This window comes from Aquarana catesbeiana, linkage group LG04 (assembly GCF_042186555.1).
Source record: "Aquarana catesbeiana isolate 2022-GZ linkage group LG04, ASM4218655v1, whole genome shotgun sequence".
NCBI classification, from domain to species: domain Eukaryota; kingdom Metazoa; phylum Chordata; class Amphibia; order Anura; family Ranidae; genus Aquarana; species Aquarana catesbeiana.
Window position 1 is genome coordinate 59,173,164 of NC_133327.1, and position 26,847 is coordinate 59,200,010.

Below are 26,847 nucleotides of genomic sequence, written 5' to 3' on the forward strand. Positions count from 1 at the left end.
CCCTTTGAAATGGGGTTTGTACACTTTATTAATAGGGCTATTATGGGACAACAAATAAAGAAATAAAGCTTTGTATATTTTATTTACATAATCATACTTGATATGTGAAACAATAAGACTTATTAGATGAAAAAGATTTAATAGTAACACCTGTGGAAGCATTGCTTTCTTTTATCCATATATTGCAAACACTTTTTAATTTTATTACATTATTTAGTAAAGGCTGTTTTTATTTAAAAAAAAGGTATAGAAAAAAGTAATAACATGTTTGCTTCGTATGTAAAAAAAAAAAAAAAATAAATATCAAACTGCTAGAAACTTGTGTAAAAAAGCTTAATTTTGGTAAAATAGCAATAGTAAATTATACTTAATAACTGGTGCTGTAGACGTATTTGACTATTTTGCTCTAAGTGCAGATCTGAAACACCTGCCACATTAAACAATGTAAAAATAAAAAAGGACAATTATTCGTACCTTATTCCATCACGTAAAAAAAAAAAAAAAATACATATGTATATATATATATATATATATATATATATATATATATATATATATATATATATATATAAAAATATATATTTAAAAAAAGGAGTTTATGAATAATATATATATATATATATATATATATATATATATATATATATATATAAAAACTATATATATATAAAAACTATCATCAACGTAACGTAACCTTTCACTGTATTAGTTCAACAACTATTATTCCCCATAACATACAATGTAAAGTGGCTGTTAAATGGGTTGTCTTTTTGAATGTAACACAGTAACAGATTCTGACCATATTTTATGTGAACATAAATCTTGAACTCTTTTTGCACCTGTTAATAGTTTTTTTTTTTCTCCTTTATAAGAAAAAAACCACCCCAGATGGTAGAGATATAGTGTTAACCCTGAACTCGGCTTTAAGGTCACTACCAGCTTTATTCAGCATTATTCTATGATATGTTCTCTTGATAAATTAAACATTTCTTGGGGTAGAGTTGTAAGTATAAAAGTGAAGATAAGATGGGATAGGAGAGACTATTGCTCTGCTGATTCCCTATCTAGGTGTCAGGGCACTTTACATACAATGTATGAGGCAGAATTTTCATCAAAGTTTTAATGCTGTGGTTGCCTGTGGAAAAGACTATGGAAATATTAATGGCAACTCTAAAGCTGACCATACACGTGGCAATTTAGAAGACCAACCAAACATTCACTTCCAATTTTATTGCAAACATAAAATGGTGGTTTAGATTGACCACAAACAGTTGTGATTGAAATTGCTCCAATCGCCTTCAACAAAATGTTAGTTTATTCCATCTCAGTTTGATCTTTCGGTAAATTGCTTTGAAGCTGTTAGTTCATTACCCAGTTTCGACTTTATGATCTACTTAATTCTGGTGGTTTCTTGAGCCCATGGGTTTGAAACCACTGTGGTTGCAATTGGCTGAAAATTGTGAGTGTATGGCCAGATTATTTTTGCTTAAAGTGAGAGTGGCCATAGGCCATTGAGTGGCCATAGTTGGCCTGATAAATGCAGGTAATGCCGCACATTCTTGTATGGCTTTAAGCAATCTGACTGTGTTAAAAGAGCTAGTATTAGAATTAGCATGTGTGTCATATCATACCGAAAGCTGCAAATGATTGGTGATTCTTCTCTTTTGTCCATAGAGAAGAGAATGATTCTGGTACTTTGCACATCTGTATGTTGGCTATATATAATAGAAGGGTCATAGTTGGTCCCAGTATAGACAATCAGATCTTTCTTTCCTAGTGAAAAATCTGACCATTGGTGGGGCACCCAAATTTAGAGGCAAATGTTTTACTGTGTTTTGATGGAAAATCTGTGAATTCTCCCTTTCCATTATAGAAGTGATTTACTAAAGTGAAGTGAACATGCCTTGGACCTTCTCCTGTACATAATTAAAAAATAATATCTATTAGGTTCCTTGGCCAATTAGTGTAAAGTCACTGGTGGATATATAAGTTGGGATATGTTTAGACTGGCATCTAAAATCACTACTTCTCATCTAAACGAAGCCCTACTATTCTACTACCTGGGGAGCATAAGGCCCTATTTATAAAGATCAGAATCTCAGGAACTACAAAGATAGGACAAAGTTCTACATGCATTCTATTGCCCCTGAGGGACAGGATCAACAAATAAAATGGGTGGTGAACCCTCGAAACGTGTTGAATATCTCCTGTGGCCTCTAATAAATTTCTGCTGGACTTGGTACAAACCTGTGGCACGCTCATCCTTTTACAAACTATTTCGACTACTCTAGGAACCCCTGTGGATACCCCAGCTGGGGCGATCTCCCGATAAGAATTCTATACCAAGCCCATTTTTCACCATCAGCGGTTTCAGGGTTGCCAACCTCCCGTAGCATTTTTTACTGGCAAAACATTGAAAATTTACTGGCAGAGCACATTTTTTACTGGCAACCTGAGAAATTACAGAACTCCTATTAAAAACTAACACAGTGAATATTTGAACAGTATAAACATACATTGAAACACTGACAACCTGTAACAAAGTAATTTGCTTGATTTACGTTTAAAAAGTCAACACAGCATGAAATTATCAGCCCCTGATATTTACTGGCAGTTGTAAAAAAAATCACAGATTTTTACAAACTGTCAGTAAATTTACTGGCGGTTGGCAACCCTGGGCGGGTTTAGCATATCACCAACACATCACTAAGGGCAGGGTGACAAGGTCTTTAAAGGCTTATATCCCACGTACTAACATTTGTAGACATCTCCCGCTGCTGCTCCCTCCTTTGATGCCACTGCTAAATTCCCATGTGTAAGCTCCATTTTGGATGGTGTCAGAGCTTACACAGGGGAGATGACGTCACCTCCTCTATCATTGGCCGCTAGGTCGCATCCTGGGGGGAGGTCACATGATCCCTCATAACCTGGAATCACTGGGAATGGTTCAACCACAGCAGAGGGGAGTGTTGTGAGGGTGAGTATGGGGGAGGGCTTTAAAGAGACCCTGTCTTTAAAGAGACTCTTTGAAGGGAAAGTATAGTATTATTGTAGAATTTACCTTGAAGTTATTTTTAGTGTCACTTTCACAATTTACCTGCTTTCCATTAGTGTACTATACTGTATATACAGAGTTTCAACATTTTATTCTGCTGGCTAAATAATCTTAGCATAGGCTCCCTGATTAACAGTTGCTGAAAAAAAAACATCAGCCATGCAGAGGAGCTATTGTTTGTTCAATAAGCTATTGTTTTAATCATAGGCTTCCATTGAAAAGATACAGTAGAAGCAGAAGAGATACAGAGAGGATCAGTAAAGCACAGTCACTGTGCAGCACTACTAAATAGGAAGCAGGGCCTGTAATGAGCAAAAATTGCAACTCCCGCTAACATAATAATTACATTCTGTACATGGAAATTACACTTCTTGTAAAACATGAACACAAACAAGCAGCCAGCAGGTGGCACTGTTTCAGGGTGTATCCTCTGTGAAGAGCCCTCTTTACAGCTGTAGTGATTACAATAGACCGGAGTGGGTCAGAAGAGGACATATCGCCTCCTTTCTGCTAGAATGCACAGCAACATCTTGACCAGTGGATTAAAGCAGCGCACCTCAAAACATTAAAGGAAAAGTATGGGTTTGTAAAAAACAAACATACATACTCACTTCTATCGGTCCATTGTCGGCTCTAAGGCCAAGAACTGAGCGATCCTATGACCACTGATCAATTAGTTCTCCATCTGCTCGGAACAGAGAGCAGTAACTGTCAGTCACCATTCTCTGTTCTGATCTTCTTCTCGGAGTGCCAAGCTCGGGAGGATGCAGGCGCAGTTGGCTCTAGCTCTTAGCCGCACACTGAGCGGTGGAGCCAGCTGTCAATCAGGCAGCCGGGTGGATCCAGACAATATTGTCAGGATCTTTCCAGAGCTTGTAGCAGCTCTGGCACTTCAGCCTGCTGTCAGCTGACTCTGGAGAGCAAACGTAAGTGCACTTCTCTGACCTTCAAAATAGGTATGACCAAAAAAGCTTTGACCATACTTTTCTTAAAGCCTAACTCCAGACAATTTTTTTTTGTCTTGAATATACTGTGGAGTTAAAATTTCAGTCAGGGGCTTTTCTCTGGACCCCATTAGTAAGAATGTAAAAGAAAGGAATTGGGGGGGGGGGGCTTTGTGGCCTGGACAGACAACATTACAAATGGCCAGCTATGGGATGGCTACCCATGCCCACTGCTGATGTCATCTTATGTCTTCTATTACTGCTGATACCATGATGTCATGTAGGTGCTACCTTGGGCACTATGCATACAAATACAGCCAGCCTAGGAATGCCCACTCCTCCAGACTGATATCCAACCATAAAAGCATTTTGATAATTTCATAACTCCTTTCTAGAGCCCACCTAATGCCTGTATCAGGGCTGAGGGCTCTTCAGTGGAGAACTGAGGCAGGGTGCTGTGATGTTTTCAGGAAGCTATGTGCAGCACCTTGCCAGCCCTTCCTGCCAGCCATGATCTGTCTGCATTTCACAGAGTAGCACAGGGACCCAGTATAATAAGCAATATAATGACAGCAGAAAGGTTTTATTGAAATATTGTATTACCATGTTGATGAGGATGGAGGGAGGAACCAGGGAAAGTGAAATGCAAGCAGATCGTACTTCAGCTTTAATTCCTGTTGCCGGCCCAGATAACATATCACATTTTGTATGTTGACCATAGTTCCACTTTGTAAAATATCAGTTTATAACCTGATACGATAAAAAAATTAAAATGGACAAAAACCTAGTTTGGTTTCTTACTTTGTATCAGTGCAGTAAAACTAATTCACCCTATATAGAAGGAGAAGTGCAGCATTGGAAGAGCTGGCCCGTGGTTGTGTTAGGGAGTGACAGCCTGTAATGAGATGGAAGAGGTGGAATAAAAAGGTGGTGGCACTCAGTGTAGGAGGAAGCATCAACAGTGAGCTTGTGTATATCACCTAATGCTTCCACATAATGCTTCCACATGCTTACTTTTTGTGGTGAATATAATGCATTTTGTTGCTCAGTCTTATCTGCCCTCTTGCTGCTGCTTATGAAGAGGAACCCAACCTATACTATAGTATAGAGACAATACTAGCGCATGCAGTACCTGTTGCTGGCTATGCTAATTATAAGGTTCAGGAGGGCAGTATTTTCAATATGAAACATGACCTCAAAATTTATCTTAGAAAGTATTATTTGACTAAAAGAGTACAGTGGAACCTTGGTTAAGGAGTAACGCGGTTAACGAGCGTTTTGAAAGACGAGCAACTTTTTTAAAAAAAATCCTGACTCGGTTTGTGAGTGTTGTCTCACAAAATAAGCAGAATTCAAGCTAATGTGGTGTGCAGTACCGCAGTAATGTGGTGTGCAGTACCACATTTGGTCAGAGGTGCGGGGGCGCCAGTGACATTCAGAACGGTTCGGAGCCGTTCGGAGCTGTTTGGAAATACTTGGCATCACTTGGAAATACTGGGAAATACTCGGAAATACTCCATTCCTGAGTGTTTCTGAGTTTAGCCGAGCTGTCCTCAGGTATTTCCGAGGCTCTCTGGCGCCCCCTCTACTTCTGGCCACATGCGGTACTGCATGCAAAAGAAGTCAATGCAGAACGAATTATCTTCGTTTCCATTGACTTCTATGGGGAAACTCGCTTTGATATGCGAGTGCTTTGGATTACAAGCATTCTCCTGGAACGGATTATGCTCGTAATCCAAGGTTCCACTGTAGTTGATGCTTGGAGTAGACTTCCAGCAAAAGTAGTGAGTCAGTCAACAATAAGTGACTTAAAGTGGATGTAAACCCGAAATTTTTTTTTTTTTTTTTTTTATGTCATAATGTAGAGTATAAGATTTCCTATAATTTGAGCCCAGTCTTGCCACAAAGAGTTAATCCAGCTCTGGGCAATCCTCTTTTATTGTTCAGTGAGATAAAACTTGACAAATAGAGAAAAACTTTGTCAAATCCTCCCCCTTGCTGTGAGTGACAGGTGATTTACATCTCGTGCACGAGCCTAAGACATGCATTATTTTTTAATTCCCTCCCCCACTACTTTCTTCAGCAGCTCTGCAAGGATTGGCTGTTCCACACCTCACCATGATTTGACATGCTGAAGTCATGTGGTTACTTTCCTGTCTTTTCACTGGATGTTAGAGATCATAGCAGAAGTTCAGTGTAAGAAATACACAGGAGAAAATGCATATTGACAAGGTGAGTGTAGAGGTGGGCGGGGAGTCTACTGACATCACGACTCCACCCACCGAGCTCCAGACAACAGACCCACCCACAGAATCTGCAGTTTTTCAGCTGTCATAACAGACAGAGGGGAGACATTTGACAGGTAAATATACATGCAGGAGGCATGTATATCCTTATAGATAACCCCTATGACAGTAGTTTAGAAAGGATGACATTGGGTTTACATCCACTTTAAAGCAGAACTCTAGGAATGATCATTATTATTAGGGTTGTCCCGATACCACTATTTTAGGACCGAGTACAAGTACCGATACTTTTTTTCAAGTACTCGCCGATACCGATTACCGATACTTTTTTTTTTTAATGTCACGTGACAGTGTTTTTTTTTTTTTTTTTTTTTAACAATGCTTTCTTTTTTTTCAGGGGGGGGGGGGGGTGAACGGTGTCTGTGTTTTTTTTTTTTATTTACAATTTTTATTTTTTACAATAATTTTGTTTTGTTTGTTTATTGCAATATGTGTTTTTTTTTTTTAATCAGCCCTCTGATATCTCCCCCTTGAGACAGAGAAAGAGACAGAGGATAGAGATTCCCCAGTCGCTTTCTCTGCAGCCTCAACTGCACTGAAAATGAATAGAGAGAAGACAGCGGCTCCTCTCCATTCATAAACTGACACATCGTAATCACAGGAGATTACAATGTTTCAGTTATGTGAATGGACAGAGTCAGCTGACTCTGTCCATACACAAAGAAAGGAGGAGGGGACAGCAGAGAGGCACGGCAGAACGGAGGGGACAGAGAAGGAGAGGGGAACCGCGGAATGGAGGGGGACAGCGGAGGGGGACAGAGGAACGGAGGGGGCATGGAGGAGGATGAGGTGACAGTCAGCGGTGATCGCGTGTGGGGGAGTTACAAGCACCGATCACCGCTGTATATCACTAAGCAGCTGAAAGCCGCGGGGGGGAGAAGCTTGTAACTCCCCCCACGCGCCGATCACTGCTGACAGTCCAGGTATCGGGGGAAGCATCGGGAGCATTTGCCCGAGTACAAGTACTCAGGCAAATGCTCGGTATCGGTGCCGATACCGATACTAGTATCGGTATCGGGACAACCCTAATTATTATATACCTACATTGATCTAGCCTGGAACAATGTAAGTATGCCTATCTCATACATGCTAGTAAAGCTGACAATTACTCCAGTAGTTGGCATTTCTACAGTGATCACTACAAACTTCCAGATCCTGTATCAAGCAGCAGACTTTCTGCACACTGAACATCACTCACTTGGTATTAGGGCTGGGGAAAAAAATCGATTTAAATCTTGAATCGAGTTGAGAGGTCAATTCGATTCAAAATTTAAGCAAATCGATTTTTTTAGATTTTTTTTTTATCACCGCGCCGATCCTGAGGCCGGACGCCGCGGACTAGGCTGAAGCCGCGGCCTTGCCTAAAAGCTCATGCCCACAGCGCCTCAGGACCGGCGCGGTTTCCAAAGAAAAAAAAAAACTTGATTCTTTTTTTTTTTAAGAAAATCTCCCAGCCCTACTTGGTACTGCCATCATTATTAGAACACCTTGTATTTATTTCAATGAATAAAGGGTTTTCTCTAACTGGATGAGGTGGAAACAAGGGGCGGTGACGTCCTGATCTCAAAGTGTTGCAATGTGTAATATTCTTTGTGTGCAGCATGTCTTATTGGGATATGTTTGAACTGCATAGTAGGTGAAAAGCCGCCTTTTTTCTTGACAAACACTATGTTTGCTATTGAAATACAGTTGCATTTGAACAGCAAACGCAGCGTTTGAAAAGAGCGCCTGTGTCAACATGAGCCCTACTGACTAGATGTGAACACTGCACTGTTTGCATTCCATAATCATCGTCCTGTCCTCTGTCATTACTTTGTGATGTTATACCAAAACTAAAAAAGGGTATCCTTCTTTTTCCTGGATGTTCTTTTGGCTGAATGAATAAAACTGAACCATGTATGGCCAGGTTTACCCGTTTTTAACCAGCTCAGGTCTGGTGACGTGATCCCCTCAGTCAGCCAGCGGCGGCTGCAGGGGAGAGGAGAGAGAGCACTCAGACAATGACTCGTAAAACCTGGAATGGTGACGTCACCCATTCACTTCAAAGGCCCATCCATTGTTGCAGCTCCTTCCTGTTTCCTGCTGCCTCTCTGGCTGACATGGGGGTAGTGGTTACCATTGAAGGAGCCGCTGGATCTATGGGTCTCCTGTTCCTGTTCCCACGACTCTGCAAATAGCATCACAAACTTATGACAAACCTGGCTGGGCAGGAAATGGTTATTGCAGATATCTGTACTGTATATACACCCCCAAGGCTTAGGATGCATTGACACCAGGAATGACACAGAAATTAGGTAAAGCTTTATTAATCCCAAAACTAAAAATTGTATATATTACAGCTTACTGATCATTAGATGTGGGTGGCTGCATTCGTTTTCTTTTGTTAGGCTTTTTCCCCTCTGTTTCCACCTGATGATCTGGCCAGTAACACAGGGTTAGAGTTAGGGTTAGGCTTAGGGTTAGGGTCCCAATTCCAATCCCTGAGAACTCCTGTATTAGAGTGCCACCACATTGGATGAAGAAGTGCAGGGGGCACCTTTGGACAGAAGCATTGTCAGTTTGTGGGAAGGGGAATGTTAGATGCACTAGCAGATTTAAATACATTAACAAAGTGAAGCTGAACTCTAGCTAACAGTTTATAAGCAGTTCTAGCAAACAGTTGTGTTCCTGCATCCTCAGCATTTCTTTAGACCTAAATTAAGCTGTAAGCAGCATCTAGCTCTAGGTGTATATATTCAATTTATCGATTGCTCTTCTTCCAGTTCTGGTAGATAATACATCACCATTAAAGGTGTTACTATGTAGAAATGGATTTTAGTATTTCAGGCTGCCCCAGTACATGTATGAAACGTTCTGTGACAATGGTATGCAAATACATCACTCTAAGACTAGACGGGACTTCTAGTCACCTTCTTGAATTATGTAATGGTGGTTTGTTGTAACCAAGGCTCAGTGATGAGAAGGGATACGTGCCCACACACCTCAGAGGGGTATTCCCATTTCGAGACGGTTACAGATGACATGCGGCTGAATTAGGAGAAGGCCATGTCATGCTGTGTGGGTGTAAATTCTTGTATTAGTCACTTTAAGTCAGACCAGTATGAGGTCTGATCAGGAGAGCCCAAAGTGCCGATTGTTGGGCTCAAAGTTTGCAATGCAGATCTTTGTACAGAATACATTTCGGTGCATGGAATTTTTTATCTTATACAGTACATTACCAAAAGTATTGGTACGCCTGCCTTTACACGCACATGAACTTTAATGGCATCCCAGTCTTAGTCTGTAGGGTTCAATATTGAGTTGGCCCACACTTTACAGCTATAACAGCTTCTGGGAAGGCTGTCCACAAGGTTTAGGAGTGTGTCTATGGGAGTGTTTGACCATTCTTCCAGGAGCACATTTGTGACGAGAAGGCCTGGCTCACAGTCTCTGTTCTAATTCATCCCAAAGGTGTTATATCGGGTTGAGGTCAGGACTCTGTGCAGACCAGTTAAATTTCTCCACCCCAAACTCGATCATCCATGTCTTTATGGACCTTAGTTTGTGCACTGGTCATATTGGAACACGAAGGGGCCATCCCCCACAAAGTTGGGAGCATGCAATTGTCTAAAATGTCTTGGTATGCTGATGCCTTAAGTGTTCCCTTCACTGGAACTAAGGGGCCAAGCCCAACCTCTGAAAAACAACCCCACACCGTAAGCCCCCTCCACCAAAGGATTGGACCAGTGCACAAACCAACATCCATAAAGACATGGATGCGCATGTTTGGGGTGGAGAAACTTGACTGGCCTGCACAGAGTCCTGACCTCAACCCGATAGAACACCTTTGGGATGAATTAGAGCGGAGACTGCGAGCAAGGCCTTCTCGTCCAACATCAGCGCCTGACCTCACAAATGTGCTTCTGGAAGAATGGTCAAACATTCCCATAGACACACTCCTAAACCTTGTGGACAGCCTTCCCAGAAGAGTTGATGCTCTTATAGCTGCAGAGGGTGGGCCAACTCAAGTTTGAACCCTATGGGCTAAGACTGGGATGCCAGTAAAGTTTATGTGCATTTAAAGGCAGGCATCTCAATACTTTTGGTAATATAGTGTATCTGAGGTTGAACACTGCATTCAATTTATATGTATCTATGCATTCAGTCATATGCAGCTTTCCGAAATTCTATGGGCCAGCTCTCTTGGCACCATGAATCATACGCTTGAGAACTGTTTTCTGTAGAATTTTCTTGGCAATTTTGTTTACAAGATAGGTGACCAGGTCTGTTTTTCAACCCTCCCCAATGACTCGGCTGAGGACCGGTGTGCAGAATGTGACCCATCTTTTTATTATTTTTTTTTTATTTAATAGCACCAAAGTTATGTCATGTCATTTGCAATGATGCAGATCATTTTCAGATTAGATTGCTTAGGTCAAGATAACTTGGTATGCTCCAAGGAGGAGCTGCCCCATCTCAACCACTGGAATCCCAGTCCCCACTTTAAAAAGGCACTCTGATCGCTTTTAGTTGTTCCAGCACCATTCAAAACTACACCCAGTCTCAAGGGCTCTGAGGGGTCCCAACAGGTGTAATACTTGAACCACCAGCTATCAGTAACAGCTATCAGTAACAGACATGGTCCAGCACTAATATCAGCAAATCAGCCCTGTGCTCTTGCTCCTCTTATGGAGCGTTCTGTTGCAGGTTTGCTATATATATATATATATATATATATATATATATATATATATATATATATATACAAATATATATATATATATATATATATATATATATATATATATATATATATATATATATATATATATAGCAAATCTGCAACAGAACGCTCCATAAGAGGAGCAAGAGCACAGGGCAAGATGAACATCCATTGGCTAATTCAATGATCAATCCATACAAAGATGCTATGGTAAGAGGTCCACGGGAACTGTTTGTTAGTTCGGTGAGTAATTTATATTGCCCCAGTTTGGACAAACGTGATCGACTGCCGCTAAGGTGCAAACTGTACACACCGCAGTTACCTTTTACCACTACATTCTGGTACCTTACATTGTTCTGATTTTTACATTTGGCTTTAATAATAATAAATAATAAAAGCCTGTACTTTTAAAATACAGCAGAGAGCTCTCTAGCTAACAAGCCAAGGTCACGTTGAGTTAACGAACAATAAAATTAATAACAAAATATAATTTGCAAAATGCACCCAATTTGCTTGCCTAATGCAGTGTTTAACTTTTCTCAAACAGTGCGGATTTTCATTAACAATGAGTTTATTAAAATATATTACTTAACATATGCCAGTTTTATAGTGTTTGCTCTTTTTTATGTGACTATTCAGCTATTTTCTGCCAGGCTGAATTCATTTTTATAAATTATGAATATTTTTGGTATTGTTAAAAAATATACACATACTATAAAAATATACACATACTATAAAAATATAGGCATTATCCATTCACTGTTCTGGTTTCAGTTTATATAGCAGTTATACAGCTACAGTACATGGAACATCGATCTGTGAATAGAAAGTGTTTTCTGGGAAACATGACCATTCTATGGATAGATAGATAGATAGATAGATAGATAGATAGATAGATAGATAGATAGATAGATAGATAGATAGATAGGCAACAAATTACCATGTACTTAGTTTTTTAACTCCACCCAACACACTTTTTATTTTATATGGCATGAAGAAAGTTTAGGTCGTCTATAAGGTGTTAATTACAGTCTATGTCCTCAGTTTGCAAGCTTTTCCCTCCCTAACTGTTGTGTCAATGGACGAGGAAATGAGAGGACATCTCTCCAACAGATTCACAGACAACAATCACTGAATATAACCCTAGGCTGCATTCAAACCTCACTCTAGTTAAAGGTGCCTACCTTTAACTAATACAATCAATAAAAAGGCGTAAAGATTCTTGACAATGTTAGCACACATTTTCGTGTTGAGTTGCAACTCACTCTGCCTTGTTCTTCAGCCTGTGTGAAAATGCATGTCAACATACATGTGTTTACAACATGTGTTAACATGTTTACATTGATTTCAGTGGAAATACATTTGTGTTCAGACACATAGGTGAAATCCAGACTAATGCCGCGTACACACAAGTGGAATGTCCGTCAGAAAAAGTCTGATGGGAGTTTTTCATCGTATATTTGGACCGTGTGTATGCCCCATCGGACTTTTTTTCGGACTTAGATAGAGAATATGTTCTAAATTTTTCCGATGGAACTAATTACTATCGGGAAACCCGCTCGTCTTTATGCTGTTCCGACGTACCAAAAACAACGCATGCTCTGAAGCAAGTACGAGACGGAAGCTATTGGCTACTTGCTATTGAACTTCCTTTTTCTAGTTCTGTCTTACGTGTTGTACATCACCTCATTCTGGACGGTCGGACTTTGGTGTGACAGTGTGTATGCAAGACAGCTTGAGCGGAATTCCGTCGGAACTCCGTTGGAAAAAACTTCAGAGTTTATTCTGACGGCAAAACCGGTCGTGTGTACAGGGCTCTAGTGTTGAAGAGAATAACTAAGGTATCTTCCAGATGGTCTATGGAGAGGATTGGTGGCTTTTCCCCCTGCTGATAGTACATAAAGCCTAGTACACACGGGTCAAATGTTGGGTGGCATCAGCTGGTATAATAGAAACCGTCCCACTTTCAGCCCGTGTGTACAGCAGCCAGTCCAACAGAAGCCAGCCAGCTTCTGTCAGAGGGTCATGGCATGAAAAAAGATCTGCCAACCAGCTCCCGTTCGGAGCCACATCAATAGGCAACTAACTGTAGCAGAGTCTAGTTAAAGTATGCTGGGACTATAAGTGGCCAACTCATAGGTGTGGGCAGCCTATTGCATCAGGGTGTGCACCTCAAAGCTAAAACACAGAGCAACAGAGGCAGTAGCTAGGCAGTGGCAAGTGCAAAGCACATGTGAAGTCCTTTTTTTTAATTTAATTATTTTTTTAAATTTTATTTATTTATTTTTTAGATTTTTTTTTACATTTTTTAACTGCTCTTTTGGGGGCCTTTGGTGAAATATCAGGGTTCTAAACAGACCCTTGATGACTTACATTTAAGACTGAAAAAGGGACAGGATGAAGGCACAGATGCTAGAACCGATCCCTCTACAGCGCAGCTGGAGGGAAGGAGAGGTGGAGCAGCTGGCAGGGCTGAGGGACAAGAGGATTGATATCTGCAAAAGGCAGTACAGCCGGTCCTCCTGCTCGGCAGGTGCCTGGGCCACCCTTTTAATCTAATAGGACATGGGCCTGGTACTGGAGGGCAGGCTATACTGCCTTATCATTGGCCCTGGTGCACAGGGAGATTAGGGTGTGCCCTGGCACACCCGGCACACTCCTTGCGCACACCTATGGGCCAACTGTTAATGTTCCTAAGAGGGTGTTGTTAGATGCTTTCACTGTATAAGAAAGGTGACGTACTAAGGTGAGTTGTTCACACATAACTCTGTTAGCGAAAGTGGTGAATCAGCAATGTCAGATGTTTTACACAACTTTAATAATTAGGTCAATTACATAAACAGAGCAGCTTGTTTCCATTATGCACTAGTGATATTGACAGACTTGCCTCCAGCTTAAGCCAAATCCACATTTTTATTTTAGTTTTTAGTAAGTGTGCCTATGTCCCATCACAGATATGTTTCGGAACATCTGTTAAAAGCAAAGATATCCTTTCTTAGACAGTTGCCACCAACAGAGATTTCCCGAATTGAAGACTTACTCCTGTTTAGGTGACAACGCAGATGTTGGATTTCCCATCACTTTCTGTACTGGAGACAATGGTTAGCTGGACCAATAGAAGAGGGTAGATCTCCCCAGCGAGGACATAGACAGCAATAGAATAACTAAAGCTAAAAAAATGGCCAGCATACAACTGCAGTAGTTATAGACCTGAAATCTTTACTGAGGTCTTAAGTACAATAACAGAAATTTTAGCAGAGGAAAACATCAAACCACTGAGGCTTTGGAGACACTATGGCGTCCTTTCTCAAGGTGACAGATAAAAGGAGGCCACAGTGTCTCTGAAACGTCCATGGTATCTATTTGTTAAATATACTGTAATTACAACAAATACCTCCAGTAAAGATTTTAGGTCTTTACTTAGTGGTGTGCTGGCCATTTTTGGATTCCATGGTATCAATGTTGGTCGTGCACCCTCCTGAAGGTGTTTAAAGGTTTAGTATAGTATGGATTTTTTGTTCAACAGTATGTACCTGACAGGGGTTCTAATCCTTCAACATATTTCCAAAACGTAAAACAAAAAATGGTCTTCACATTCACTTGAACAAAGTCCTACTTTAATAGTAACATTGTTAAAAAAAAAGGGTAGGTGTGATCAAACTACAACATGAGGGACATTTCAAGGGACAAAATTCCAAGGACAAATCACAGTCAACACTTGGGACTTTGATACAGGGACACTTGGAAGCTGTACTGTTGTGATACTGCTGGTCCTAACATGACCTGTCCACATTTGTCACAACTTTTAAGACCCTTTAAAAGTGGTTTCACATTAACTTCTGGCATTGTGCTTGTACAGGTGGTTGCCCTGGGAGAGGTGCCGGATGGTTCTGTGGTTACTGTGATGGCTGGGAATGATGAAAACTACTCTGCGGAACTCAGGAACGCTTCTGCCGTCATGAAAAATCAAGTGGCAAGGTTTAACGACCTAAGATTCGTTGGCAGAAGTGGAAGAGGTAAGAAGTTTGATTACAAAATGACAAATCTTGCATAGAATTTTATGGTTCAATCTTTAGGGCCCACACATATGTATCTGCATGTGGAAGGCACCTTAACACAATTACACCCACCCATTTAATTTCTAGAGGCCCATGCTGAGGGTCAAAGGACAAAAAATGTACCTAACAAATTTTTTGGCCCCCACAGCACACCATGACCATGTGCTGTGGTAAATTGAAGGATCATGTGCATTGTTTCAAAATGTATAGTATGGCCCATATTGTACAACGCATTACATCTCACGGTAATGTCTGTGAAGACAAAAGTCAACGAACCTGGCAATTTGCAAGTATAGGTGTGAATCGAGTTATAGTCGTAATAAAAATATTGAACTGAACCCCAGTTATATTAGTGAACACCATAAGGTATAAGATTTTACCAGGTCCTACGTTTCCCTCCTCATAGCACCTGTCAAAATTGCAGATGGTTATGGGGAGTGCCTCCTGACCTGTGTGACATAACTGTGGGCTGACCTGTCAATAGACCCTAATGTCTAAGTCAGTATTTCCATAAGAATTTTTTCCATAATAGCACTATGAGGAGGGGTACAGCAGACCTGAAGGCACAATCTGACATCTTATGGTGCACTCTATACAGGAAGAGGTTCAGTTTAATGTCTTTAGCAGATCTACAACAGGTTTCCTATTGGAATTATTGGGTAACTCTACCATCATTCTCCCCTGTGCCCCCCCCCCCCATTTTCTGGGGCTATACTTGCTGTTTCCAACTAATGTTCCTACTTTTCTTGCTGCTTAAGAACAGAGATCTCACCACCAAAACCTTTTAAGGTGCCTCCTCAAATGTGTACCAAAGACTTGATATATGAATGCCCATTGAAGTGTTCATAGGTAACCCTTTATTTATTATTTAACACTGAACTCCAGGCAAATATAATCATCTGCACAGCACAACTGAGACTGTGAAGGGGGGGGGGGGTGGTCAATAATTTGTACCAACCAGACTCTTTAGCATGCACATGTGCTGACAAGGAGCATGCTGATAGGATGAGAGATAGGAGCTATTAGCCTGCTGTTATTCCTTTACGTCACATGCTGGGGGCTGGCTGGAGGTGACTTTGCTGTATTGCTTTATTGCAGTAGAGAAAAATTCAGTCACTGGCCTGGCTGCTTTATCTCACCACACCAAACTCAGCCGGAAGTTCAGCCCCCCTCCTCCTTCCTCTGCTACACGGCCAAGTAACAAAGTGCTTTGCAAGTAGGGAACTGGCTGGGAAGCCACAAGGCTTCACTGACGGTTTTCCTCAGCTAAGATGACGGCGGCAGCACCCGAGAGCCGATTGAAAAATTGGCTCGGGTGAAGACACCGCTGGGTTTGTGGACAGGTAAGGGTCCTAATATTAAATGTCAGAAGCTACAGTATTTGTAGCTGTTGACTTTTATTATTTTTTTTTAAGGAGCCTGGAGTTTCGCTTTAAAACAATACCATGTCTTTTTTTAGACCTCAGTGTTTCTTTTATGTGTAAAAAACTGATTGTGTCCCAGTGGCCCATCCCTGTCCTGGACTAGTTGACATTACTCCCTCTGCCTGAAGGCCAGACCTCTAACAAACTATGCGTGGTGGACCTTGAGTCCATACAGTTATGTGGAATGGGATAAACATGTACAGATTATTAAATCTGATGGTGCAGATGACATTTCTACAGTTACTTCCTATTTACATATGTAGAAGTCTCACATACACAGAAATACCAGTACACTGCTTTCAAATCATAATACAGTTGTTTACCACATGAAAGTATCTGAAATAAATTTGTTGTTACATTAATCTTGGTATCAAAACTGCCTATACAAATTTGCTCAAACACTTTCACTGCATTTGATATTTTGAAAAACTTTTAACAATTGAAAGTGAAAGTATTACACCTGAAAAGTCAATTACCTAATCCTGACAAATCCTTTAACTCCTAACCCTTAGCTTCAGTTTAACAGTAAACCTAACCCTTTAACCCCTAATGCTCAACATCGATCTAACCTTTTTACTCCTAATTCATAATATTAGCTAAACAATTCGCCTCAACCTTACCCTTTAATCCTTAACATAAGCTTTAACATACTTGACCTCAACTCAACCCTTTAAACCCTAACCATTAACATTAGCCTAACACTTAGTCTCATTTTAACTCTTTAACCCCTAATTTAGCTTTTTTCAATTTTTTTTACCCCAGAGGAACCCTTGGAACAATTCTCAGTATTCAAGAAACCATTGCTAAAATTACTATATTGGGAGCCAATGGAAATAATGCCTCTTACAGTCATGATATGGGAAGAATACCCCCTTAACTGTGGTTAAAATACCACCCTTACAGACAGCTGCCACTGGGTCTGCCAAGTGGATTTGGACCCAAAACTATGCAGGCACCTTTAGATAGGAGGTCAATCAGCCACATCCCAAGGAACTCCTGACAACCTCTGAAGAAACCCTAGGGTTCCATTGAACCCTGGTTGAGAATGGCTGCCCTAATTCTTAAAAGTGGCCTATAACTTAATATCACCCTTTAACCCCTAACAGGTAATTTAACCTTTAACACCTAATCTAACCCTTACCCTCAGGCTAAACTAAACCGCAACCTAACCACTACATTTAATCGTTACCCTGTACACAACATCTTTCAATAGCAGCTGGACAAGAATCCCGGAGTCAAGGAAAGTTGCTCCTGGGGGACTCAATCAGAAAGGGGCACAGGAGAGATTTTTTTAGATCAATGCACACATAAACAGGCACCTTGGGGTGTCTACACTAAAGCTAGGCCTTTATTTTATTGTCTTTATTAGCGAGAAAGGCTTATTAACTGCCTCTTACTCTGATTTTGTTTCACTTTGGTATCAATGCCCAATTCTCTAAGCCACCTGCAATTCCCATTCCATTGTTCAGTGTGCAATAAGGACATTTTCACTATGATGTTGTATCAAAGAAAACAGATATTATAAACACTGTCTGATGATACAGAGACATGGTGAAAAACACAGAAGGGAGTTAAGTGCATTGAAAAATTGTATCAAGACTTACAGAAGCCAGGAAGCTAAACTTACCTTCAGGTAAAAGTTCCCTTTAAACATTCAGGGAGGCAAGCCTATTTCTAAAGAAAAATTATAAAGATTACAAATTTGGAATTTTCTTTTTGAAGGTCTAAACTCCAAGGTTGTCATTGCCATCCTTGAATCACTATTCCACAAGACACAGTACAAGCATATCAGGTGTCCAAAAATCTAGTAAATGTGCTTGACTGCTTGTTCAAGATCACTTCCCCTGGTAATACTGAACAAAAAATGGGTATAGAGGTTCTGGAACATGCACCTCCAAAAACAAGTCAGCAACTGGAGCAATAGAAACAATGGACATTGCTCCAGCCTCCCTTTTTCCCAGACCTACCAGAGCCAAGTACAGGCAACCTTTTTGCCATAATGTCCAAGCCCTGGCAAAGAGTCATTTTTGGCCCCTAAAAAGCATTGGATGTCTTTTGCCACCCTGTTGTAATGTGTAAACAACGATAAAAGATTTTGGACTCAAAAGAATTGGCACCCAAGTATTTGGTGGGCCCCATTTTTTTTTTTGGGCGGCTGCCAAATTCAAGCCATTAGGCATTCCTGATCATTCCTTGTTATAGGTTGAAGATCTGTGCCTAGCCCCTCACCCCCATCTTTCTTTGGAGGTTTCTGTTGCTGTCCCCTTTAGGGTGATTCACTTTTTCTAATTGTCCTGACCACTAATGGGAGTGAAAGTGAGTAAAAATCCAAAATTTTGAGTCACCACCAGAACAGGATTAGAGGGGACATTTTCCATAGGGGGCAACTGTCTAAGTGGGGATTTTCTTCACTTTGGAAATATTTTCTCTCATTTCCTGTTGAGTTTACAGGACAGGAAGTCAAGGAAAGTCTCCCTTCTGAGACAGATAGCAAAAAAAAAAAAAACTGACAGTTTTAACCCTTCCCTACTCTACCCAAAAATAAAAGAAAAAAGTTTTGGCTTTCCACTTACTACATTAATGCTGTATGAAGGGTTTCACACCTCCCAAAGAGCAATAAACTTGTTTTTATATAACGGATATTGTAAAACTGCTCATGCAAGTATCCCGGAGCATACATATGTCTACCCTGACCTATCAAACATTTACAAAAATGAAATTTCCCCTTTAGATTGTGACACTGATTGAGATCTGACCTATGACTCCAGCTCCGAAGCCCCTATAAAGAAGGAAATGTGTTCTTTTCTAAAGCTTATGAGCCCAATTTATCTTAGGGACTTAAAAGAAAAACAAAGGCCTTTCTGCGCGCTGCTGTATCGACTCAACTTTGGCCAGCTTCCCAAGCAGCGATTTTAATATTTGAAAAAAAAAAAAAGAGGGAAAAGGGGCAGACGTAACTGCTAGCAAGCTTTTCACGCATGGTAGATGAAGAAAGGCTCTTTTGATGGAGGGTAATTATGTCCAAACAGCAATGACCCCCCCTCCTCTTTTGATTCCTATGATCTTAACGGGAGGAAAAACAGGCATTTTTTTTCCCCTTCTGCTCTTTGAAGCAGATCAGAGTTTGCGGAAGAGTGAAGATTCTTCCTCTCTGTCTGCTGGAGACATGGGCCTGTACATGCCTGCTTATACATGAGTGCACTTCTTATACTGTAGGATGAGACCCTGTCACAGAGCAAGGTGCAAAGACTTAATGGCTGATGAAAACATGAGATGCTTGCAGTGGCTCTACTAGCTGACCTCTGTTGTCCTCAGTCCAAATAGTTTTGATTTGTGATAGCTCACAGAACAGTGGTTGTTAGGATTAAGGAGCTACCTACACCTTAGGGCTTATGCATATGGTTGTGAAAATGTTTTCATCGGTACTTTTTCTTTTTTTTACCTGAATTTAGGTATTTTGGGCCCATGCACCTCTGCATAAATCTCATGTCAGTATACCTGCGCTGCTTTATATCTATAAAAAGGTCCTGCATATGAACTGTTATGTTATGCAGTATGCATCCAGCACAAATGTACTCTATTGGAGTACAAGAGCCACCTCTGTCCCAGCAGAAGAGGATGCTAGGTGGCTTCCTTGAAAAGCCACCTGCGTCCTAACAATGGCGAACATTAGGTGGCTTCCTTGAGATGTCGCCTGCATCCTAGCAACCAAGCACACTAGGCAGCAATAGTTACCTGCCTTCTAGCAATGGAGGATGCTAGGCAGCAAAAATCTGCTTGCCTCCCACCAACTGTTGGCACAAGACAGCAATAAAGGCCTGCTTCCTAGCAGTGGATGAGGCCTAGCACGGGAGTGTGCCCGCACGGGTGCTTCGACGGAGAGCGCCTCTCCGACAGGCACTGCAGAAGAGGAGGAGCCAGGAGCGCTGCTGAGGGACCCCAGAAGAGGAGGATCGGGGCCGCTCTGTGCTAAACCCTTGCACAGAGGAGGTAAGTATGACATGTTTGTTTTTTTTTTTAATTATCCTTTACGCCTAGTACACATGGGCCGAATGTCAGGCGACATGGGCCAGTACAATAATACTGGCCGACATTCTGCCCGTGTGTATGGCAGCCAGTCTGATAGAAGCCGGTCATTCAGTTGGCTTCTGTTGGACGTGCATGCTGGAAAACCAGCAGCTGACCAGCTCCTGATCAGCACTCTCAGCCAATGGCGGCCACCCCCCTGTCAGAACACAACAGCTCAGCGGGGGAGATCTCTGTACTAACATCAGATTGTTAGTACAGCGGCCCCATACAGAGCTGTCAGATTTTTTCGTTCAACCCGGCGGGTTGCTAGTACACAGCTAGTAGTGTGTACTAGGCTTTAGTTTAGGGGGGAGATTTACTAAAACTGGAGCACTCAGAATTTGGTGCAGCTGTGCATGGTAGCCAATCAGCTTCTAATTTCAGCTTGTTCAGTTAAGCTTTGACAATAAAACCTGAAAACTGATTGGTTTCTATGCAGAGCTGCACCAGATTTTACACTCTAGTTTTAGTAAATAACCCCACTTAGTAACTATGCAATAATACTGCGGGTCCTCTGTAGAGAAGACACTGCGGGACGCTGAGAATAGGCTGAGAGGAAGTCGTTGTGTGTCACCAGGGCTGGCAGCAGCGGGAGGTTGGCTCATGTTGGGAGACAGCTCCTTTAACTGGGAACAGAAGCATCTTCATACATCAGCCCAGGCCTGGGACCGCTGACTGTTTGTTGAGTCAACGTTTCCCGCCCACATCTTCCTGTGTTAAAACAGTTTGCAGAAGTCTCTGTGTGACAGGAATAACCGTTATACATCTCAACAGATTACAACTGTCAGGGAGTCCAGCCTGCGCCTATTTCATCCAGGCAAACAGTCATTGTTTTACAGCTGAGGAAATTCAGCTACTCTGCTTGTGAAAAGCAATAAATAAATGGAGACGAGTTGGATGGCATTGCTGCCAGTGGCATAGTGGCACAGTTTAGTTCCATGTTTAAAGTACTTCCTCCATAAGCATAGATCTTTGTAGCTGTGTGCTTTCATACTCATTGTCTAAAATGAGTATAATCTCCCTAAAATACAATTATAATGGAATTTTATCTGAGGCTGGGCCTAACCGTAAGATGACATTTAGATATTTGTGTTATAAACATGTATTGCCATATGTGTTATAAACATGCATTTTGGCCATTATTTATGAATTCTGATCATCTTTAATTATTAAAAAAGCATTAAAAAATAATTTAAAAAAAATTTAAATCAGATATTCATACATAATCAAGAAAAAAAGACGTTGTGTTGTATTTTTTAGCATAAATAAATGGCAAAAAGGCTAAATAAATGATAAGTCTTGTAACATATCTGCTAGTTATAGTATATCTTGCCTAACATGTCATAACAGTGTATACTTAAAGAGAGGAGGATTGTGGATAAGGCTAGGCATACACAAGCAGAATTTTTTTTCCAGTATTCGTATGGAAATTCAGAAACATTCAGTAGTACAATAAATGACTCAACAAATTTAGACAGATAACCGTTAAAGCCCAACCCAGGAAACATAGTTATCTCAGTTATCGAGGGCTGTGCCATCACTGCAGGGAATAATTGCTTCTTTAGGTCTAGGGAACATAGAAAAGAAGATCTAATTACCTGGTTTAATGATCCTCCGCACTGTTAAAGCGGAGGTAAACCCAACGCTTTAACGGTTTCAAAAAACAGTTATGCCCCGTACACACAATTGTATTTTCCGACGGGAAATGTTGGATGTGAGCTTGCTAGCGGAAAACCCGACCTTGGGTATGCTCCATCGGACATTTGTTGGCGGACTTTCCGCCAAGAATTGTTCGCTACCTTGCTCTCAAATTTTCCACCAACAAATGTGTGTTGTCGGATTTTCCGTTTGTGTGTACACAAGTCCGCTGGACAAAAGTCCAAAGTACAAACACGCATGCTCGGAAGCAAGGACGAGTCCTTGTAAAACTAGTGCTCCTAATGGAGATATCACATCGGCTCGCCGTACGTCTTTTAGGTCACTACGTTCGTAGTTGTTGGCCAACATTTGTGTGACTGTGTGTATGCAAGACAAGTTGGAGCCAACACCCTTCAAACAAAAATCCACGGTTTTGTTGTCGGAAAGTCCGATCGTTTGTTTGAGGCATAACATTCCCGGCATGCCGGGAAGGCTAACTGTCACATTGGTTGTGCTCTCAACCAAACTGTCAAACCATCCAATGGCTGGTGTCATAACTGATCACATGTGCAGCACCATGGCAGATGATCAACAGTAGCCCAAGATGGCAGCATCCTTAGCTGAAAACAATAGGATGATTTCCCTCCACTTTAAGCCCTGTACACACGATCAGAAAATCGTACGAAAAATACTGATTTTGGAGCGATCGTACGATAATCGGATCGTTAGTACAGAGCTTTCGAGAGCCGATCAGGACAGTTCATCTGATATTATTTGATCGAACATGCACAAACAATTTTTTCGTACGATACCAGATCCTACGATTTTTGTTTAATCAGTACAGTTGTCATTCGAAAATGCAATACAAATACACTACAACACATTACACCAATTCCAAATTTTTATTCTGCCGTATGAGAATTTTCGTGACTTTGGTAAACTCTTCAAGTTCGATCTGAGATTAGCATGCAAAAAAAAAAAAAAACGGACGATCATTCGTCCGATAATCTCATTGTGTGTACCAGCACTAGACCAGTCCCAACAGCATCTTGTCCCCATGCTCCAACTGTCTTAAACCCCATACACATGGGCCAAATATCAGGAGTATCTGCTGGTTTAATAGAAACCGACATTCAGCCCATGTGTACGGCAACTGATCCGACAGAAGCTAGCCAAATGTCTGGCTTCTATCAAAGGTACACGACCGAAAAAGGTCTGCCGCTCAGCATCCAGTCAGTGCTTTTTGGTTGGGGGGGGGGGACGGTCCCGGTCCCTCTGTCAGAACACAATAGCTCAGCGGGGAGATCACTGTACTAGCATCAGATTGTTAGTACAGGATTTCCTTCAGAGCTCTTCCGTTTTTTTTTCATTCAGTCCACTGGGTTGAACGAAAAAAAAAAACTGATATTGTGTACTAGGCTTAAGGTCCTGACGTCAATACAAGGTCCACTGTCAGAACGCTGGGGAGTGCCATCTGCTGAAGAAGCGGTGAACCAGGTAAGTTAAAGTGTTTCTCCTCTCCCCTAGAATTAACAAGCAGTTAGCATTTGGCGCAACCCCGCGGCAGGGGATAGTTTTGACTTTTTCTTAGAATTGGGCTTTCAAACACTTGCTTGATTGCCATTTCAGTGGTTCAAATTTTCACATTTTGGGATGCTCAGAAGCAATGTAATGTTTATTTCCTGTGACCCTACCACATACCATATATAAAACAAACAAAAGGACTAATAATTAATTAATTTTTTGCTGATTGGAAACCACATTCACAGTTAGACTTTTGTTTGTCTAGATAAGAAACAAGGGAAGTTTCCCATTCTGTGCCTTTGATTTTTCTCTTTTTTCTTTTTAGTCTTAATTGTAGTTAAAAATAATCATTCAATTGTCTGTATTAGAAAACGGAATGAACGTTTCAAAAAAGAGAGCTTTCAAATGCAATTCTAACTTTGTATGGATAATTTATCACAGACAGCAAAGAGGTTGGTTCCAGAAGGTTTGGATAAGGGCAAAGAAGAGAAGTCGCTTAGATTCACGATTATAAGAACTGATGCTGGAAATGATTCTGTGAAATTGACTATGAGGAAAGATCAATTTGACACCAAAGTTTTTTACAGGTTGTGCCAAGACTTCCAGACAAATATGACATTTTAAACTAGTGTTTATGCATTTTGAAATACGGAAGAGATACAGTATTTCTGCTCTGCAAATGTTTATTTCTGCCAGCGAAGGACTTCCTGTCGTGTCCTAAGTGGGACAACTGTGACAGAATAGAAGAATTTGCAGAAGCAGACTTCTGGTTGGCTGCTGGCATATGTGTGCGGCCACATGGCTTTCTTTGGTAGATAAAGTTAGTTAATAAAAAAAAGTACATTCTGTCCGCATAGTGACATTTTATGTGCATTGTTAATTAGGGTTTTATTACACTTTGAATTGTCCTGGCACGATTATTTTGAGCAAAGGTTTTTAGCACCAGAAATATCTGTACATGAATTTTAAGTACCATTAATGTGTACATATGTAAAATTGATTGCCATTGTTATTTGGCACTGAAACTACGATGATTTCATTGGGCATACCCATGAAACTTAACACTAAGCTAAGTTACATATACTTGACTCGTAATTCCATCCAAACCTTTAATCAGTTTTGGATGGAGTGGGCAAGGGTTGGAACCCTGTCAGGTTTTTTAAACTGCTGTTTCTATAACCATTGGGGAGATTTTCCCTATCGTTCTGTATGGTCACTGAGACAAAAAATAGGCAAAATCTCTCTAATGATGTATAGGCAGTGGTAAAATATGCATATTTCTTTTAAAAGTAGCATAATCAAGGGTTAAAACTAGGGTCTGTTTTTATTGCCATCTGTCTTCCTAATGGGGAGATCCCTTTACTTCCTGTTTGTTTACTGAAACACAAAGTGAAGTAAAATTTCCCTAACAGGGACTTAACAACAATAGAAAACTCAGAGACTTTCTAAGCTTTCCCCCCTCTTACTAAAGCAAATACAATTTTGCTTGGAGTTGGCCTTTACTTTCAGGGTAACCTCAAGCCCTAAGTTTATGTCTAACTCCTAAACTGACCCTTAACTTGTGCACCAACCCTGAACCTAACTCTAACCCCTAGAGCAGGGGTCTCCAAACTATGGCCTTCCAGTAGTTCAGGAACTACAATTACCGTCATGCCTGGTCATGTTTGTGAATGTCAGAGTTTTACAATGCCTCGTAGGATGTGTAGTTCCTCAACAGCTGGAGGGCCGTAGTTTGGAGATCCCTGCCCTAGAGTAAGCAGTGAACCTCATCCTTCCTTCTAAATATAAGTCTTACCCTCAGACTGATTTTTAGCATCAATCTAACCAACCTAACACCTGAACTGCCGTGAACCCATCACCTAAACCAAACTCTCAATCTTAACCTCACTTCTACAATTAACCCTAAGCCTCATCCTTCCTCTTAAAGCTAACATGTACACTCAGCTTGATCCTAAACCTCAATCTAACCAACCTAAAACCTAAAAAGATCCTTAACCAAAACCCATCACCTAAAGTGAACTCTCAGTCTTAACCTCACCTCTTCAATTGACCATAAGCCTCATTCTTCCTCCAAAAGCTAACTCTTACACTCAGCCTGATTCTAAATCTCAACCTAATCAAGCCCTAAACCAACCCTTAACCTGAACCCGTTACCTACATGAAACTCTAAAACTCAACCTCACCTCTACAATTAGTCCTAATTCTCAATCGTACTTTTAAAGCCCACCTTACCCTCAGCTTGACCAAAAGCCTCAACCTAACCAATACATATAGATATAAACCTCACTAATCTCTATTGCTAACACATAACCTCATTCTTACCCCTAACAATGACCTTAAATCTCGAGTTCAAGTATATTGTAAAAAATAGCACTGAAAATATCCATCAAATGCAACAAAACTGCTAGGTGCAAATATGTATCCAAATCCAGTTTTGGAGCAGCTTTTTGGTTTTGGGTGTTCAGCTTTTTTCAAATGAAAGGATTTATAATAAAATACAATACAGTCATTCACATTTATAAAAAAAGAATATTTAATACACAGCAACTTTACAAGGACTGACAAATCTGGGGCATTCATTCAACTCTAGTCGAGGTCCTGTCTACAAAGAATTAGTATTTTATTCTTTTGCATTCACCAAGTAGTCCTCATTTGTGGAGGCTTGCAGCAGACTGGCTGCCGTTGACCACTTATATATATACCCAATGTAGGTTCATTGATTAATGACACAGTTCCTTGTCTCTTTATATCTAGATTTGGATTCTGAAAGTGGTGGGGCTTGTTTAAATGAGTTGTTATATGATCAAATATGGTAAATATGGCAGTTTTTGTTTAAAGCTTGGCTAATGAGTTGTATATGTGTAAACAAGACCAGTAGACCTCATAAAAGTGAACTTCAGAAGATGGGAAGATGGACATACTGTGGTAAAAGTAGATTGATTGCCTGCACTTAATGCATATGGGGTATAAGTGAATACGCGTATTGTTTGTAGTTATGTACAGTCCCTTTACACGTTAATAACTCCCAAGAATGGCTCCCCTTTTCAGGATGAATGATGTATAGGCTATTATCATTTCTTCTATACAAGTAACCATCCGGTGATAGTGTGTAGAGGTCTTTATTTTAG

At 40.7% G+C, this 26,847-nt stretch overlaps 1 protein-coding gene across 2 annotated transcripts in view; it reads left to right on the forward strand.

Moving 5' to 3' along the window:
* RUNX2 (RUNX family transcription factor 2) overlaps positions 1 to 26,847 on the forward strand; it is a 123,357-nt gene that overhangs the window by 12,398 nt on the left and 84,112 nt on the right. For both annotated transcript variants that reach the window (XM_073625241.1, XM_073625240.1), the window contains exon 2: positions 14,867 to 15,023. In XM_073625241.1, the coding sequence (XP_073481342.1) occupies positions 14,867 to 15,023 (157 nt within the window). The remainder of the gene's footprint in view (positions 1 to 14,866; positions 15,024 to 26,847) is intronic.